Genomic DNA, 18156 nt, shown 5'->3' with positions numbered 1-18156 from the left:
CTATAAACTTGTTCGTTTCAAATCTTCAAAATTCCCACAAACTTTATAATCATTGGGAAAACTGTTAAGATAAGCCACCAAGTGGTGAATTTGTTTCTTTGTAATTCTTTCAGTTTATACTCTATATATTTGAGCCTACATACATGCAACTTTGAATATCTTCCTGAGAACTAAATGTTTTATCATTGTACAAATCCCTTCTTTACCCAGTAATGACTATTACATCTGATATTAGTACAACTTGTTTCAGTTTTCTTTCAGTTAATATGTGCCTGGCAAGTCTTTTTTCCATCCTTTTATAAGCTTTTGACTTTTTTATGACAGTACTTTTGTTCTTATCTCTTTGACCAACTGTATTATTATTATTATTCCTATTTTGTGAGAGACATGCACAAGAGATAGTGGAGGAAGGGCAGAGAGGAGAATCTTAGGCAGACTTTGCAACCGGCATGGAGTCCAACACAGGACTCCATCTCAGGACCATGACATCATGACCTGAGTTGAAATCAAGAGTCAGACACTTAACTGACTAAGCCACCCAGATGGCACAACACCACCCCTTCCCCCCCCCCCCCCCCCCCGGATTATTTTCAATCCAGTATGACAGTCTAAGTAGCAAATTTAGACCATTTACATTTATTGTAATTCTTTCTTTTACTCTAATCCTGAAAATTTTAATATGAATACTTCAAGTTTGATGTTAATCAGTAGCTCTATACTCCCCACCACCACCAGGATTAGATCACTCACTGACTCTCCATTAAGCCATTCAATCTCATCTGTTATTTGTTATTCGTATCCAGTAATTCAGGACTATTTTGTTAACATCCCTGTAGTCATTATCATTGCTACTATTTTTTTTAATGTATTAGTTCTTATTTGGAGCATTTCTTTGTACATCATTATTTCTTGTTCCTTCTTTTAATTCAACTTCCATCATTCTACAATACTCACATAGTTCATTCAGGAAGAATCTATTGACAAGTGAGTATTTAATATCTTAATTGCACTCAAACTGGGTACGTGACTACACACACCTACACATACATGCACAGTTATTTTATCTTCGCACTTTGGAAATATAGTCCCATTATCTTCTGGCATCTATCCTTGTTACTGAGAAGTCGGCAATAGATTAATCTTTATTCCTTGGTAAGTGTCGTGCCTTTTCCCTTTGGGTGCTTTATAGATTATTTGGCATTCTAGAATTTCTGTTGGCATTCTAGAATTTCTCCAGGATGTTCCTGGACTGGGATTTATTTTTATTTATTCTGCTCATGACTTTTGCTACCTAACCCATAAATCCATGCATTCCAACAGTTCTGGAGAATTTTAAGCAAATTTTTATTTAAATATTTCTTCTCTACTCTCTACTTTGTGTTCTGAAATCACTATAAACTATATTGGTCCTTTTCATTCTGTTTTTCATGTCTCAGTATCTTTCATGTCTTCTTTATCTCACTTTACCTGTATAATTCCTTGATCTATCTCCTAGTTTTCAAAATCTTTTATAACCCAATAAAGATCTTAATTTCAATGACCATTTCTCATTTCTACTTTTTTCCTAAACTTCTTTCATATATCTAGCTATTATGTTTTTAACTCTTATTTTCATGCCTTTGATCCCTTGAAGCATATATTATCTTTAAATCTTTTAAGGTATTTATTATTTTTATCTAACAAATGTATTATCTGAATGTTTAGGTCTATTTGCAGTATTTAACTTTCAGCATTGATGGACTATTTTAAGAATCTGGAAATAGTAGAGGCACCTGGGTGGCTCAGTCGGTTAAGCGTCTGCCTTCGGCTCAGGTCATAATCTCCCGGTTTGTGAGTTGGATTGTGAGTTGGAGCCCTGTGTCAGGCTCTGGTCTCAGAGCTCAGAGCCTGGAGCCTCCTTCAGATTCTGTGTCTCCCTCTTTCTCTGCCCCTCCTGCATTCATGCTGTCTCTCTCAATAATATAACAAATAAACGTTAAAAAAAAATTTTTTTAAAAATCCGGAAATATTAAATTATGCAGTCATCTTCATGGAAGCAATTTTTGTGTGAATGTCATATACTTGTGAAATTAGATTATACCGTGCCAGGAAGTTCTTCAGTTTGCACAGATCTTTACACTCGTGACTCCCTGGCCCCTCTTTTTAACTCTCTCTTTTATCCCTTTCACAGAACCATTATTTCCAACTGTTTACTGGAGAGTTAGTCATTTTCAAAGAACAAGACACACAAACAAGTCTTGATTAATATCACCAAGGGAAGAAACACTGTCATGAACATATCCTTTGTCCAGAAATTAGTAGAGACTTCCCTTTTAATTTCACCCCCCACTCCATCTAACTACTGCTGTCTTAGAACTAAGGCTCTAACTGCTTTCAGCATCTCCTGACACATAAAGTTATATGATAGCATCTAAGTAGTATTAACTCACTCCTTGAAACATATCCTACACCACACAGTTATTACAGATATTTTATCACATAAACTACATCTACTTAATTAGTAACTAATAAGTGTACCATGTTTTACTAATATTTATTAATATTAACCAATAAAACAGATTCTCTAAAACTAAGGTTAAAGCAGGAAAAATTGTATTTGGAACATAAGCACAAATTCTTGACCTTAATATTAATAGGCTTTAGACATATTGGTATATGTTGCTACTTACCTTATGTGCAGGTACCAGATTTACCAAAACTGTATCCAAAAGCTCCTGAGATACTGTATCACCTTCACAAATAATAGAACTCATGAGGTCTACCATGTGCATATGAACTTTCTGATTGTGGCCATTGCTGAAATTCAAAATAGATATTTTATTTAAAGCATACAGGATTCAGGGGTGCCTGGGTGGGTCAGTTAAGTGTTGGACTTCTGGTTTAGACTCAGGTCATGATCTCACTGTTCAAGAGTACAATCCCCACATGGGGTCCACAGTGACAGTGCCAATAGTGGAGAACCTGCTTGGGATTTTCACCCTCCCCCTCCCCTCTCTCTTTCTCCCTCTCCCTCCCCCCTCCCTCCCCCTCCTTCTTTCCCCCTCTCCCTCCCTCTTTCTCCCTCCACCACTGCCCCTTCCCACCTGTCCCTTGTTCACGCACATGTGCACATAAACATTTTCCTAACACTAGTACAACATGAAGTATTAGGATATATACAACTTCACAAAGGACCACGCCTTCTCTCAAAAATAATAAAAATAAAGTGTACAGGATTTAATCATAACATGGTACTGAAGAACACTACTTTATAAAACATTATACTAAAATATCAAATCAAATTCCATATATTCACTTAAAGCTTCCCTCTATTCCAAATCTTATAGGAGCATCCAAAATATATTTTAAACTGTATTTCCTAGATTACTTTTCCCTAATTTTAACCAGTCTCACAATCAAAAGCAATTGAATCAAATATCAACTTTAGTTTTGCCTTAAATTCAGAAAATCAAACTGCTGCGAAGTTAATTCTAGTAGATAATTTTAAAGAATACACAAAAACTCAACTATTTACATGAATCAAGGAGCCAATAATATTTAAAGATAAAAAATATAATCCAAAAAATATTTTTATATTGGCTGTATAGACTGCCTTATGCCACTCTTGTATTATACCTTACAAATTAAGTTCTAGTCACTTTTAAAACATCTATAAAAATAATGTTAGTGAGGCTTTTTTTAAGTTTATTTATTTTGAGAGAGAGAGAGAGAGAGCACAAGCAGGATAGAGGCAGAGGCAGAGGCAGAGGCAGAGGCAGAGGCAGAGGCAGAGGCAGAGGCAGAGGCAGAGGAGGAGAGAGAGAAAGAATCCCAAGCAGGCTGCATCCTGTCAGCTCAGAGCCTGACCAAGGGCTCGATCTTGATCTAACCGTGAGATCACGGACCTGAGCTGAAATCAAGAGTCGGCAGCTTAACAGACTGAGCCAAGCAGGTGCCCCATGTTAATGAGTTCTAATGTTACTTAGAACCTTCCAAATACTCATCATAACAAACAGTTAATGCATATTCACTTATAGGTTTTAAATACTATGTATTTAAAATAAGTTATATGCCTAGTAAAATGAACTTACTTTATAACTGAAAATAATGTTCTGTATAACTGGGTAAAAATTTCATTGCTATCTTCCAACTCAAAGCATATGTTATACGACTTGACCCAAGCAATGTTCTAAAAATAAGAAATAAAAAAAGCGAAAGGTAAACACTTTAATTAGTAAAAATATACAAGCAAAAAACCCAATTTGAAATATCATCAAGATATATTGCTTACCTCAAGTAAGTAAAAATACCTATTAAATTGTGGGCTCTTTGTATCCTCTAGCCCCTTCAACTGCCTTGTTATAAACATAAATATATCCTTCAAAAAAAGAGACAAAGTATTGTTTAGATTATGAATGCTAAGGAAAAATATTCACTAAACTCCTAAAGCTAATTCAGCAATCATGTGTATCTACCATAATAAAGAACCAGGGGGAAAAACTGTATTTAGCTGGAACTTCTTAGAAAAATCTTACCATATGGAAACACTAAACATCTTATTGCCCTTCACAGGAAAACAGTAAATAATTTACCATGCTCTTAGATAAAGAAAAACCTCCATCTTAAAGCAAGTTGAAAAACTAGACCCAAAAACTAGTAAACCAAAATTTATCCTATTATGAGTATAACAAAGGTGGCAGTGACAGAGAGCTAATTAGGTTTGCTGGAACAGCACTATATAGATAATTATACAGCAAAAACACAGCTTGGGAAACTTAAAATTCCAAAATAAATCACCAAGTGAAAATATACTAGATCACAGAAACTTAGAAATTTTAAAAAGACCTGTGGAAGTTAACTTATAAAGCTTTCCTACCTAATCATTGTAATTACTTGTTTTTCCCCACCATTTCTTGATCTATCCCCATCTCCTGGCTTTTGATTTTTTTACTCTATGTCTTCCTTTTGTACCTGGATAGAGATAGGTTCAATGTCACTTTAAGGCAATTTTTATGGAGATAAGCCTTTTAAGATCTTGGAAAAGGGTAAAATTAAAAAAGCTAATTCTGCAAAGGAAGCATGCTAATCAATCAATACTAAGAAAAAAAATATTTCTCTTCTAAATAAAATGATAAGAATATTTTTAAAGGAGAAGAAAGATACAGGTAACTGACTAGCTTTTCAAAAAAAATACTATGAAAAGTACAACCTGCAAAATGGTTACTTTGATAGCAATACTGTACAAAATACATCCTCTGTGAATAAACCCTCCTAGTGTGATTAAGAGAAAACTAAGTGCCACATTGACTACCTGGAGATAGAAAGAAAACAATCATTTATAACCTCTACAACAATCACTGACCTATTACACATGAAGCCAGATGTATAAAAAGGGTTTTCTGATGGCAACAATAAATTGACAGTGGAAATACGAGGATCAATGTGTCAGTTTTCTATTGCTGCTACCACAAAGAAAAATACAAACTTTATGCTAATCAATAGTGAAAACTACTCCATAAATAGAGAACATCCTTGAAATGATTAAATTTTAAGTACTACCTCAACAAAAGAAAAAAAAAAAAAAAAGAGGCATTTAAAATAAGACCAAAAAATATGAACAGAAAATATAAGATACTTCAAATTTTTCAGGGATGGAATAATCCAAAACGATGCTAATTTAGTCTCAGCTCCTCAATATTCTTCCTATAAATTGTCCTGTTATAAATAGAACAGATGTGTAATATTCTTTTGGGAGGACTTTTCACTACCCAAAAGCTCTAGGATAGGTTACTGATGATGCAAACTGAGAAATCCACAAGACGCAGAAGAAACCTGTGGAGGTACTCTTAAATTAGACCTTCCTCTTCATCAGAATGCCAACAAGACACTAGTAAGGAAGAGCCCACATCCCATCTCCAAATTAGAGGTTTATAATTACAAAATAAAATATATACCTGGGTACACAAGTCCACAGATCAGCTCATGTTATCTACTTAAACCTCTGACCATTCTCAAATTTCACAATTCAATTCCACCTTTAAGTGACAAATACTGCCCCTATCCTGAGATTCTTTACCAAATTAAAATATTAAACAACTACGACCAAAGCAGGTTGGGCATTCCATGCTAGAATTTTGGCAGACTTGATGAAATGAGCAAGTTCCTCACTCCAATTATCAAGAAGCAACTCCATGAAATTAGGGGCTGTGTGATGACTCTTTTTCACCACTGTAAACCCAGTTCCTGACACATAATTAAAACATCAATACTTGTTAAATGAAATAAACCTAAACTGTCTTGTCACTTTATCCACACTGGGTATTAATAATCTTCTTATGGATTCATTCTCTAACCCACAGTTTCCACAATTATCTTTTACCATTACTGGTTTTTCTCATTTTCTAACCTGCTTTATTCAATATCTTTTTGCACAGCTCTAGTTATTTCACACTTTCTAGCAGCTAGACTAATCATGCTAGTCTCCTTTTTTCTTTCCTCTTTTAAAGATTCTCCATTCATATGGCTTTACTTACTACTACTTTAAACAGGTACTAGGAGTCGTTCCTAACTTTTCATTAAAATTTTGTTCACTGTATTGTCTTCCAAACAATTCACATCACAATCACACCTTCCTTTAAATGAATGATTCATATGGTATACATTCAGGCTTATATTAAATACCATGTTTTAAATAATGAATATGGTCTTCAGTATGGATGTTCAAAAGGGAAAAGTGTCCCCCTCCAAGTGTTGCTGAAACAGAGCTAATGATAACATACTATAAAAAGTATAGAGTACACTGTACTAATCTACTTCTTATCCTAAGGATCAAAATTCTTTAATAAAAGTAAGTACTAAATGGGGTATTGGGGTATGTGGGGGGGGGGGGGTCTCTAAAAAGTAAAGTTGTTTAATAAAAGACTGCTGCAGGTAATGTCGAAAAATCCAAAGAAATTATCCAAATACCTTAACTCCCATTTTAGTTAGAAAGATAAATAGAAGCACCAGTTACTATTTTAAGTTATTTAAGTCAGTACTTGCCTTTAGTTTATCAGGGGATGTGTAAGGAGCTTCAGGAGCATAAATCCTGAAAATATCGGCAAGGCAGCAGGCTACCAATAAGCGAACATCTTTATCAGGATGCTTGAGGAAAAAATCTGAAGCAAGATGTAAAGCTAGGTTTAAATAAAGCTCCTTTTCTTCTTCAGAGTCCTGGTCCATATCCATGAAAGTTTTCACAACCATCTGTACAAAAATAAAATAATGAAATAATGAAGTATTTCATGCAAAAATACAGTCATTTGAAATAACATCTAAATTAATTGCAAAGATTAACTTCCAAACAATTAATATAAAGTACTTTCATTTTTCCTCTGAGAGAGAACAGATCCTTCTAAAACTACAGAAAAATAACTTTTCTTTTAAAAGACTAGGGGCGCCTGGGTGGCGCAGTCGGTTAAGCGTCCGACTTCAGCCAGGTCATGGTCTTGCGGTCCGTGAGTTCGAGCCCCGCGTTGGGCTCTGGGCTGATGGCTCGGAGCCTGGAGCCTGTTTCCGATTCTGTGTCTCCCTCTCTCTCTGCCCCTCCCCTGTTCATGCTCTGTCTCTCTCTGTCCCAAAAATAAACAAACGTTGAAAAGAAAAAAAAAAAAAAAAGACTAAAATACTTTCCATTTACCCATCATACCTGCTTGCCAAATAAGTTTAAAACTAGCCTTATATTTAACAGACAACCATTTGGGAAGAGAAAGAAAAAAAAAATAGTTACAAACAGAGAGGGAAGCAAACCATAAGAGAATCTTAACTAGAGAAAATAGGGTTGATGGGGATGGGGGGGGGGATGGGGAAAATGGGTGATGGGCATTAAGGAGGGCATTTGTTGGAATGAGCACTGGGTGTTGTATATAAGTGATGAAAAACAGGAATCTACTCCCGAAGCCAAGAGCACACTGTATATACTATATGTTAGCTAACTTGACAATAAATTATATAGATATTTAAAAAAACCCAAACAACTAGCCTTACATGGCATTTCTGGTCTTTTACAACTGGACTAAAAGGAGTATGTCCTTCTTAAAAACTGCGCCCCTTTTTTATATATAATATACCTAATCCTTATATTATACTTCTCAGGAAAAGAAACAATTTATTTTTTCCATCTGAGCCATAAACCATTCCAGATATACAGATTTATATATTCAGCTAAAAAAGAATATATAAATATATTTAAGAAAGGATGATGAAGATGCATTCCTAAACACTAAAAAGCTACCATGAAGTGACTACCACAGCATCCAACAAAATATTTCTTGTGCCACTGTAAAAGAGAATATGACATGGATAGTTATTAGCAGAACTCACTGACATGTATGGAGTGAGCAGAAATAACCTATAGGAAATGGTTCCTTTTTCAAAAACATTTACATAAAGGAAGCAGGACAGAAATAAAAATGGTGAGAATTGGTACCATTTGAGTTCTGTAAAAAGCTTTCTCTAATTTCAGTACCAGTTGTCGCAATGAACCCTCCATCTGTACTATTCTTACTTCAAATGAGACTTTAAATCGCCTAACTTGACAGGAGCACACATTTAAATACAATTCTAATGGAAAGGTAACCACCTGGCATCCACTAGGTGGTGCTGCGAATACTAATCAACAAGTAGGGCTGCCACCAAGTATCAATAGCTATGAGTTGGTCCTTAAAAAACACAAGGATTTCTACTCTGCCAGAGAGCTAGACTTCTGAGTAATAAATCATCTAATGTGTTGCTAGGGAACAGTGTTCCTCAGAGGGCAGACCCTCAGTTCTATTATGCCAGACACCAGAAACACGAGTAGACTAATCCTGCTAGTGGGGCACTACAGTTAGCTTAAGGGCACAAGGTCCAGAGTTACTTCCTAACTTATTAATTTTATTGATGTAAGATGTATGCTTTGACGGCCTACGCATATTATGAAAAGAGGCAAAGAAAAAAAAAAAGAGAGACCCACATGCAAGAAACCATTACTTTCTCTAGAATCTCTTCACCAAAGAGGAAGAGTTTCAGTATACTTTGAATAAAATGTTATAGGAAACTCTAGAAATTATATAATGACACCTTACCTGTTAACAAATTGTTGTAATTCACAAAACTTATCCCCATAATTGTACATTTCAAAAATTACCATCAGCCCACATTAAATCCTTTTTATAATTCTCTAAGAGGGTTGCTAAAAATATGGGTAAGTATAAGTATAAATTAGGAAACAAAAATGAAGGAAAAGTATATTAACCAGATTTCTGGGCATAGATGTCAACAAAATAATGAAAACATATTACAAACACTAAATGTGAGCACTGTGGAAATCATTCCACCTAGATTAACAAAGTTTACTCAAGGGCTAGATAATGAGAATCCCTCAAAATTGTCTACAACTCAAATGGTGTTATAAAACTCAGTAACTCACATTTAAGTTGTCTATTAAAGATGTCTGAGAAAATAACATCTCTATGAGACACTAAATGTTAATCAGCCTTTAAGTATAATTTCTGCATTTAATAATACTTTCTTAGCAAACAATAGAGAAGTTTACCTATCACTGCTGAAATATAATCTGAGGAAATAAATGAATACTCGTTTCTCTAAAAAGTCAATAGATGAAGAGAATGTAGATACACAGAAAATGGAACATGTCATATAGAAAGGGCTTGCAGCTTCACTATTTTTAACAAAACATACACAAGTTCCTAACTAGATATAACACACACAAATTGGTATTTTTAATGTGCTCAAAGATGTCTTTTCCTTTGAATAATAAACTTCCGATATTTTTTGACATTCTAATACTTTATGCATAAAGGTATAATACTAAGACTTTATAGGAAATTTACGAGCATTAGGAATAAACCATGCAGCAATACCCATAAAACAGTACTTTGCTTTAAGGTTCCTAGGCCTTCAATGATTAATTAAGGTAGGTTTTCCAGTCTTAAAATACTGGATAAATAATAATAATGTATCAAGCAACATAAACGTCTAGGTAGATATAATCTAGAAGGGAAAAAATGCTGAAAAATAAAAACATGTCCACTAACTGATGAATTAGCTTAACATTCTCTTTGGCCATTCTGCTCCTTTAACCATTTTATAATCACAGGGACTATCACTGCCCTGAAGCAAAAGTAAAATATTGTTCAAACACGTATAAAGAGACTCTAGCCATACAATGACTGCCTCATCTATGGAAGTTCACCATCAATCTTGATTCATTGCTGCATGTCAGAAGCAGGGAGAGAAGCTAAAAGTAAAGCACTTTAACCTACTCTCAAAATAACTTACAAGAAAGTAAAACACAGCCTGAGTGCTCAGTACAAAGACTGTAAACTTCCTTTCTTAGAGTAAAATGGTTGTTTTCTAAAATAAATGAGATATAGAACAAAGGAGAACTCTCTACAGACAACAAAGAATATAAAGAGTACTACAGATTGATTCTTTATGCTCAAGTATAGGAGGCCCTAGAAAGCCATTTTTAGCTTTCATTTGCTTTTTTAGCTTTCATTTGTTTTTCGGATGCCCTAATAAAATACAGCTCTATGTGATTTCCACAGGTAACAGCCCACCCTAAACAGATGCCCCCAAAATGTAACACAATTATACTCACCTTTAACCGTCTCACCATTTCCTCTTTAGATATTTTATCTGAGATTTCTTTGACACCAGGAGGATAAGTAATTTTCCCATCATTGGTCCTTGTCTTTGAATGAGCCATGATGGAAATATTTTTACCCCTAAAATGAGAAAACTATTAGATGCAAACCAAAAAATAAGTATAAACAAAATTAATAATAAACATAAGTTACCTATCTTCCCACCAAGTAATTTATTATAACTACTTCCTAATTTACAGTAGGTCACCTCTCTAACGAAAAACATTTTATTAAACATTTCCCCAATTCTTTTCAACCGTATGTTAATTTCCATTTCCACTACTGGCAAGCTAAGTTATTCGCACTAACCCTCCAACTACAAAGATTATAAATAAGGGGAAAAAAAACAAAATAAGCATGTTTTTTAAAGCATCACAAATTACTTGGCCAAAATAAAACCAAATACAAGACCTGAGAATAGTAAATGGAGCACTGGAACATTATATTCATTTAGGCTCTAAGGCCATTTGCCAACCCTGACAAATCTAGAGTTCAGTTTTGGTGGTCTTATGAGGCAAGAGGGACAGAAGTAAATCTCAACCTGTCAAAGTAGAATATCAAAGAGACCTTCCTGACATCAATGCAGAATACTACCCCATCTCCAAAAGAAATCACAAAGATAAGCCAGAAATCAACATGTGCCCATGCCCCCATCACCAGGGGACAGCAGAGAAAGCTGCCTTGGTACTAAGCAAGGCAACATAGATACAAGGGAGGTACAGCTAATTAGTTTTTGCCATGGGCCTACACGTTTGCTGAGGTTCATATTACCTGAGTTGTCCAGAGAACCTCAACATATGAACTCAGTGACCCCTGAATGGTAGTACCTCCAAGCACCTAATTAAGTAAAATTCTGCACCTCAAACAATCCCCACTATGATGTTTCCAGGGGTCAAAATGAGCACTATCAAGTCAAAAATAATCAAGAACCTGAAGAAACATGACACTATGAGAAGGAATCAGCAGAAATACCAAACACCAAGACAGGACACACAAAGACTTCAGATGTTACAATTACTGAACAAATTATTAAACAAATTGCAAGACTATATTTGTCATTAAAAAAATAACAAGGAATAAATAATTATACAGAGTAAACCAGAAAAGTAGAATTTCTAAAAATAAAAAATGCAAAAACTGAAATTAAAAACTCAATGGACATACTTATTAGCAGATTAGAAAAAGCTATCAGAATTAGTCAACTAGAAGAGAGGTCAAAAGAATACACAGAAGGCAGAAAAGTTTAACATGATTCACGGGAGTATCAAAAGAAAACATGAAAGAGACCTCTATCTGAGGAAAACAGCATAAAATATCAATCCATAAATTCAAGAACGCAAACAGAATTAAATTCAAAATACTAAGAATTCTACAGAACAAAACCTTAAAGCCATCATATTACCTTGAAAGGAACAGTATTTAAACTAGTAAGTGGCTTCTCAGTAGCAACAATGTAAGCCAGAAGACAGCAAAATGCCATCCTCAATGCGGGAAAAGACTATAATTGCAAAGCTAAAGCTTACATCCAAGGAATATAATTTTCAAGAATAGACTGGAATAAGGACAAATTAGCCAAAGAAAAACTGAAGCTGTAAGTAAACATGCAGTATTTAGAATATTGTTTAGCATATACTATGTGCCCCCCCCCCGCCCACCGACACAAGCTTACATTTCTGAAGGAGTTCAAAATCAAGGAAACAATCTATGATAAGTCAAGATACTGAGCATCTTTTGTAGGAAACGTAACTAAAAGAGGGGTAAAGAGGCTATATTGGGTACAGGTAGTGTTCTACTTCTTTATCTGGATGGCGGTTATAGAACTGTTTTCACTTTGTGTAAAGTCACAGAGCTGGACAATATTAGACAACATAATTTTTTACACTTTCCTCAGTTATATTCTACTTCAACAAAAAATAAAAATCTCCAAACATTAAAAAATTCGTAAATATACTTCCTAATAATGAATGAATCAAAAGAAAACAAGTATATGATCAGTAAAGTAAAAACTCAGAAGACAATCATAAATTTTTGACATATCAGCATGTGAAAATTCAAATATGAAAAAAATCTATACCTTACCAAAAATGACTCAAGAAAAAAAAAATACCTTTAATAAACTTAATCAACAATCAATAAATATTCCTATAAGGAAAAAACTCCAGGTCTACATAGCTTTACTAGTGAGTTCTATCAAATAACTGAGGAAGAAATAATTTCAATGCCACATAAATAATTCCAAAGACTCAAAACACAAGGGAATCTTTTCCAACTCATCTTATACAACTAACTAGCACAACATATCAAAACCCAATGAGAAAAATCAAGAAAAATCACATACCATTCTTGTTCATAAACAAAGATGCAAAATTCCTAAATAAAATATTAGGAAACCAAATGTAGCAACGTTATTAAAACTTGGGTTTATCCCAGGAATGCAAGGTTAGATTCCTCATATTAACAGATTAAAAAGAGAAAAACAAGGGGTGCCTGGATGACTCGGTGGGTTAAGCATCCAACTCTTAGTTTCAGCTCAGGTCATGATCTCATGGTTCATGAGCTCTAGCTCCACATTCCCAGTGGGGAGCATGCTTGGGATTCTCTCTCTCTGCCCCTCTCCTGCTGGCATGTGCTCTCTCAAAACAAACTGAGACAAAAAAAGAAAAATGGTGTGATAATCTCAATAAATAAAGAAAAAAAAAGTTTGAAAACTTCAACAAAAGTTTGAAAACTAAGACGAAAAAGAGAAAAAGCTCAACAAACTAAAAACTGGATGAAAGTTTCCTTTATCTGAGAAAGGTCGGGTGTTACAAATACTATACACCATAAATCATGTTTATTGATGGCCCATTAATCATGATCCACTTAAAGATTTTTACTTAGGATCAAAACATACACAAGCATACCTCCATCATCACTTCTACTTGACCCAGTAATAAAGATGGTAGTCAACAAAGTAAGAAATGAAGAATATAAAGATAAAAAAAGAAGGAACAAAACAGCTATAGCTACTGTCTGCAGATTATATGATTATGTGCATAGAAACTCCAAAAGGACTTACAGATAAAACCTCAGAATTAAGAAGATTGAGTTTAGTGGGGCACCTGGGTGGCTCTCAGTTGGTTAAGTGTCCAACTCTTGGTTTTGGCTCACGGTTTGTGGGATCGAGCCCCATGTTGCAACAGCAGCATGGAGTCTGCTTGGGATTCTCTCCCTCTCCTCCCTGTATCTGCCCCTCCCCCACTTGCACTGTCTTTGTCTCTCTCAAAACAAACTAAAAAAAAAGAGAGAGAGAGAGAGAAGATTGAGTTTAGCAAGGGTATAGAGTAGAAAACTCAGTATGTAAACATCAAATGCCTATAGCTAACACAATACATAACAGTAAAAGACTGAATAATTCCTCTGAAGATCAGAAACAGAACAAATACGTCTGCTCTTACCACTCTTATACAAGATTATACCGGAAGCCCTGGCCAGACACACTAAGGCAAGATAAAGGATATAGAAGCCACACAGATTAAATAGAAGCCACATTTCCAGATGGCATGGTTGTTACATAGAAGATTCTAAAAGAATCTACAAAAATAAAAAATAAAAAACTCATTCATCAAGGTTGCAGAATATAAAGCTCAATATACAAAATCAACTGTATTTCTATATACTAGCAAGGAACAGATGGAAACCTTAGTTAAAAGCACAATACTATTTTCAATCACTCCTACTATAAATGAAATACTTCAGTATAAACCTAATAAAACATATACAAGATTGGTATGCTGAAAATTATAAAATACTAATGAAAGAAACCACAGAAAATTTAAATAAATGGAAGACATACCATGTTCATGGATGGGAAAACTCATCATAGTAAAGATGTCAGATTTCCCTCAAACTGATCTACAGGTTTGGAGATTCTAACAAAATCCCAGCAAGACTTTTTGTAGACAGAAACAAGCCTATTCCAAAATGTATACAGAACGGCAAAGGAACTAAAATTGATGAAACAATTTTAGAAAACAATGAAGTAGAAGGTAATCATTCTACACAACTTTAAAACTTTTTATATAGTACAATAAACAATACAATGTGATGTGGGTAAAAGGGACAGACCTATAGATCAATAGAAAAAAACAGACAACCTGAAAGAGATCCGCACAAGTATGCCCAATTGGTGTGTGTGTGTGTGTGTGTGTGTGTGTGTTGTTGTTGTTGTTGTTTTTACAAAGGTGGTAAAGCAACTGAATGAAGCAATAATAGTCTTTTCCACATATAGTGCTGGAGCAATGGATAAACACAGACTCGGAAAAAAAAAGAAAAAGAAAAAGAAAAAAAGAAAACCTTGACCTAAGTGTCTCATATCTTATACAAAATTAATTTAAAATACACCAAAGATTTAAATAGAAAATGTAAACAAAAATTTTTAAAAGAAAACATGGAAGGTATCTTCACTATTGAGACTAGAAGGGTTTTTAGAAATGACACTACAAGATCCATAAAATGAAAAAGTGACAAACTGGATTTCAAAAATTAAAAACTTTTGCTCTGTGAAAAAACTGTTAAGAGAAAAGTTAAGCTATATATTGGAGAAAATATTTGCAAATACATATATGACAGAGTACATGTATCTAGCCTATATAAACAAGTCTTAAAAGATACTATAAAAAAATAATACATTACAAAATGGGCAAAAGACATGAACAGACATTTGAAGAGGAAATGCAAATGGCAAATCAGCACATGAAAAAATGTTCACCTCATTAATCATTAGGGAAATGCAAATTAAAAACAAAATAAGGAAAAAAAATCCATTATATACTATTAGAATGGCTAAAATAGAAAATAGCAACAACATCAAATGTAGGCAAGGATGCAAAGAAACTGAATCTAGACACTGCTGGTAGAAATGTGAAATAGTACAAACATAGTTGAAAATAATCTAGCAGTTTCTCATAAAACTGAACAGGCACTTTATCATACAAACCAGCAATTTCACTCTTGGGAATTTTTCCCACAGAAATGAAAGCTTGTGTTCATGCAAACCTGTACAAGAATATTTATAGCAGCTTATTCATACACCCCAAAACCGGAGGCAATCGAAAGCTCCTCAAAGAACGATCAGTTAAACTGACAGATCCATAAAACGCACTACTAAAAAACTTACTTACTGACACATGCAATAATCTATGGTCATTAGACTTACTGTAATATCAAAAGGTTACATGCTATATGGTTTCATTAATTTAACATTCTCAAAATGACAACTATAGGCATGGAGAACAGATTAGTGGTTGCCAGGGTACACAGATAAGACTGAGTGGTAGCATGAGAGAATTCTTTCATAATTCTGTATCTTGATTGTGATGGTAATGACAAGAATCTATACACAGGATCAAAGTACACAGGACTACATACACTCAGAGAGAGAGAGAGAAAATATTGTGCAGAAACTTGAGAAAACAGAGTAAGATCAGTAATTTAATTAACAATATTATACAAATGTCAATTTCCTAATTTGATATTGTACTACAGCTACATCAGATGTCACAACCAGCAAAAGATAACTGAAGGGTTCATAGGATTCTATGTTCATTTTTTACAACTTTATGCCTATAATTATTTCAAAATAAGAAGGCTTAAGAGCAAACCAATCAATTGTATTCGTATGGAGAGCAACTAAAAAGTTTAAAAATGCAATTTACATAGAAAAGCATAAAATACCTGCAGTAAATCTAACAAAAGATGTGCTTTTAGAGAAAATCTTAAAGCTTCACTGACAGAAATGAAAGAAAACCTAAATAAATGAAGATATATCATGGGCTGGGTTGGAAGTCTCAAATACTGTAAAGATAGCAAATCTTCCCTGTGATTATGTTATCAATACAATCCAATCAAATTCAAGTTTTGATTTTAAAAGAACTATAGCAAATTTATCTTAAAATTTATATGTAAATGCAAAAGGCCAAAAATAGCGAGATACTTAAAGAAGAAAACACTCTAAATGGATTTGTTCTATCAGATATTAAAACCCATTATAAAGGTAATTTAAATGATGTAGCATTAGTGCAGGAGGGAAAAAAAAAATCAATGGAAAAGACAGCCTAGAATCAGAGCTATGTGAAATTAATATACGTGAAAATTAATATATGAAACGCACAACAGTAAGAAAAGATCAGAGAGGACAAGATAAAAAGTTCCGAATATTGCCTAATATTTCAACAACATTAAATATTCCAATCCATGAACACTGGATGTTTTTCCATTTATTTGTGTCTTACTTCTTTGATCAACGTATTGCAGTTTTTGGTACACAAGTGTTTTGCCTCCTTGATAAAGTTTGTTCTCAAGTCATTTTTTTCTTTTTGATACTATTGTGAAGGAATTCTTTTGTTCATCTCCCACAGTTCATTGTTAGTATATAAAAACGTAACTGATTTTTGCATGTTCATTTGGTATCCTGCAACTTAACAGAATTTATTAGCTCTAAAAGGTTTTTTTGCAGGATCTTTAAGGTTTTCACATCATCTATAAACAGGTAATTTTACTTCTTCCTTTCTGATTTGGATTCCTTTTATTTCTTGCTTTTACTTTGTTGTCTAACTGCTCTGACTAGGACTTCCAGTACCATGTTGAACAGAAGTGGCAAGACTGGGCATCTTTGTCTTGTTACTGATCTTAGAAGAAAGCTATTTTTCACCATTGAGAAATGCAAATCAATAAGGAGGAATCACTTCACTTCTGTTAGGATGGCCATTATAAAAAAAAAAAAAGAAGAAGAAAAAGAAAAAAAAAGCTAACAAGTGTTGACAAAACGTGAAAGATAAAGAACTCTTGTACATTGTTGATGTGAATATACAATGATGCAGCCAGTAGGGAAAACAGTAGGGAGGTTCCTCAAAAAATTAAAAATAGAACTACCATACAATCCAGAAATCCTGATCCTGGCTATATATCCAAAAAACAATGGAAATCAATATCTCTTAAGATGTATCTGCATACCCATATTCACTGCAATATTATTCACAATAGCCAAGATGGAAAGAACCCAAATCCTCATCAATAGATGAATGGATAAAGAAAAAGTGGTATACACTTAAAATAGAACAGTATTCAGGCTTAAAAAAGAAGAAAATCCTACCATTTGCAACAACATGGATGGACCTGGAAGACATTATGCTGAGTGAAATATGTTAGTGATAGAAGGGCAAATACTGCAGGACTCCATTTATAGAAGTATCTAAAATAGTCAAACTTATAGAAGCAGGAAATAGAATAGTGGCTGCCAGGAGATGAGAGGAGGAGAAAATGGGGAGTTATTCAATGAGTATAAAGTTACAGTTCTACAAGACGGTTAAATTCTAGAGATGTTCTATACAACATGGCACCTATAGCTAAGTCAGTGTTTAGGACTAACTTAAGAATTTAAGAGTAGGGGTGCCTGGCCACCTAAAGGTGGCTCACTAGGTTAAGCGTCTGACTTCGGTTCGGGTCATGA

The 18156-nt window shown here is 34.1% G+C and overlaps 1 protein-coding gene across 6 annotated transcripts in view; it reads right to left on the bottom strand.

Moving 5' to 3' along the window:
* Window positions 1–18156, bottom strand: part of PDS5B (PDS5 cohesin associated factor B) — a 195900-nt gene that overhangs the window by 117108 nt on the left and 60636 nt on the right. For all 6 annotated transcript variants that reach the window (XM_023250592.2, XM_023250593.2, XM_023250605.2 and 3 more), the window contains exons 2-6: window positions 10622–10748; window positions 7021–7224; window positions 4271–4357; window positions 4071–4168; window positions 2670–2796 (exon numbers count right to left, since the gene is read on the bottom strand). In XM_023250592.2, the coding sequence (XP_023106360.1) occupies window positions 2670–2796; window positions 4071–4168; window positions 4271–4357; window positions 7021–7224; window positions 10622–10729 (624 nt within the window). In that variant the 5' untranslated portion in view covers window positions 10730–10748. The remainder of the gene's footprint in view (window positions 1–2669; window positions 2797–4070; window positions 4169–4270; window positions 4358–7020; window positions 7225–10621; window positions 10749–18156) is intronic.

The sequence above is a fragment of the Felis catus genome, chromosome A1, assembly GCF_018350175.1.
Source record: "Felis catus isolate Fca126 chromosome A1, F.catus_Fca126_mat1.0, whole genome shotgun sequence".
NCBI lineage: Eukaryota > Metazoa > Chordata > Mammalia > Carnivora > Felidae > Felis > Felis catus.
The sequence above is the reverse complement of the archived record's forward strand: the minus strand, read 5'-3'. Positions and strand labels throughout refer to the sequence as shown.